General features: G+C 28.3%; 1 protein-coding gene across 1 annotated transcript in view; it reads left to right on the top strand.

The window, feature by feature from the left end:
• Positions 1 to 447, top strand: part of EMH_0090390 (uncharacterized protein) — a gene marked incomplete at both ends in the record, with an annotated part of 1082 nt that extends 635 nt beyond the window's left edge. The window contains one exon of the mRNA XM_013501570.1: positions 290 to 447. Within this exon, the coding sequence (XP_013357024.1) occupies positions 290 to 447 (158 nt within the window). The remainder of the gene's footprint in view (positions 1 to 289) is intronic.
• Positions 448 to 502: the final 55 nt, after the last annotated feature.

The following is a 502-nucleotide window of genomic DNA, read 5'->3' as shown; positions in this document are numbered from 1 at the left end:
ATATATATATATATATATATATATATATATATATATATATATATATATATAAATGTATATATATGTATATATATAGATGTATATGTGTATATGTTGCATCTCCCTATTGTATATATTTCTTTTTTTTTGTTTCGTTTGTCTTTCTATGCATACATCCATCCATGTATTTCTTTTTTTTATTTTTTCTGTTTTCTTTCTCAATCTAGTATCGGCGTGGACACCGCATGCATGCATGCGGTGTACACATGCATGCATGTATGGATAAGTTTATTTGTGTTATTGCATGCAGAAAAGGGAAAAGCAACAACAAACAACAACAAAAAAGCACAGGCTCTGAAGGCTTTGCAGGCGGCTGCATCAAACGAAGAAGATGAAGATGAAGATGAGGATGATGATGATGAGGGGGAGGAGGATGAGGATGATGAGGTAACTTCTTTTTATATATAATATATATATATGTTGTATATATATATAATATATATATATATATATATATATATAT

The sequence above is a fragment of the Eimeria mitis genome, genomic scaffold (assembly GCF_000499745.2).
Source record: "Eimeria mitis Houghton genomic scaffold, Emh_scaff7127, whole genome shotgun sequence".
Classification (NCBI taxonomy): domain Eukaryota; phylum Apicomplexa; class Conoidasida; order Eucoccidiorida; family Eimeriidae; genus Eimeria; species Eimeria mitis.
The sequence above is the reverse complement of the archived record's forward strand: the minus strand, read 5'-3'. Positions and strand labels throughout refer to the sequence as shown.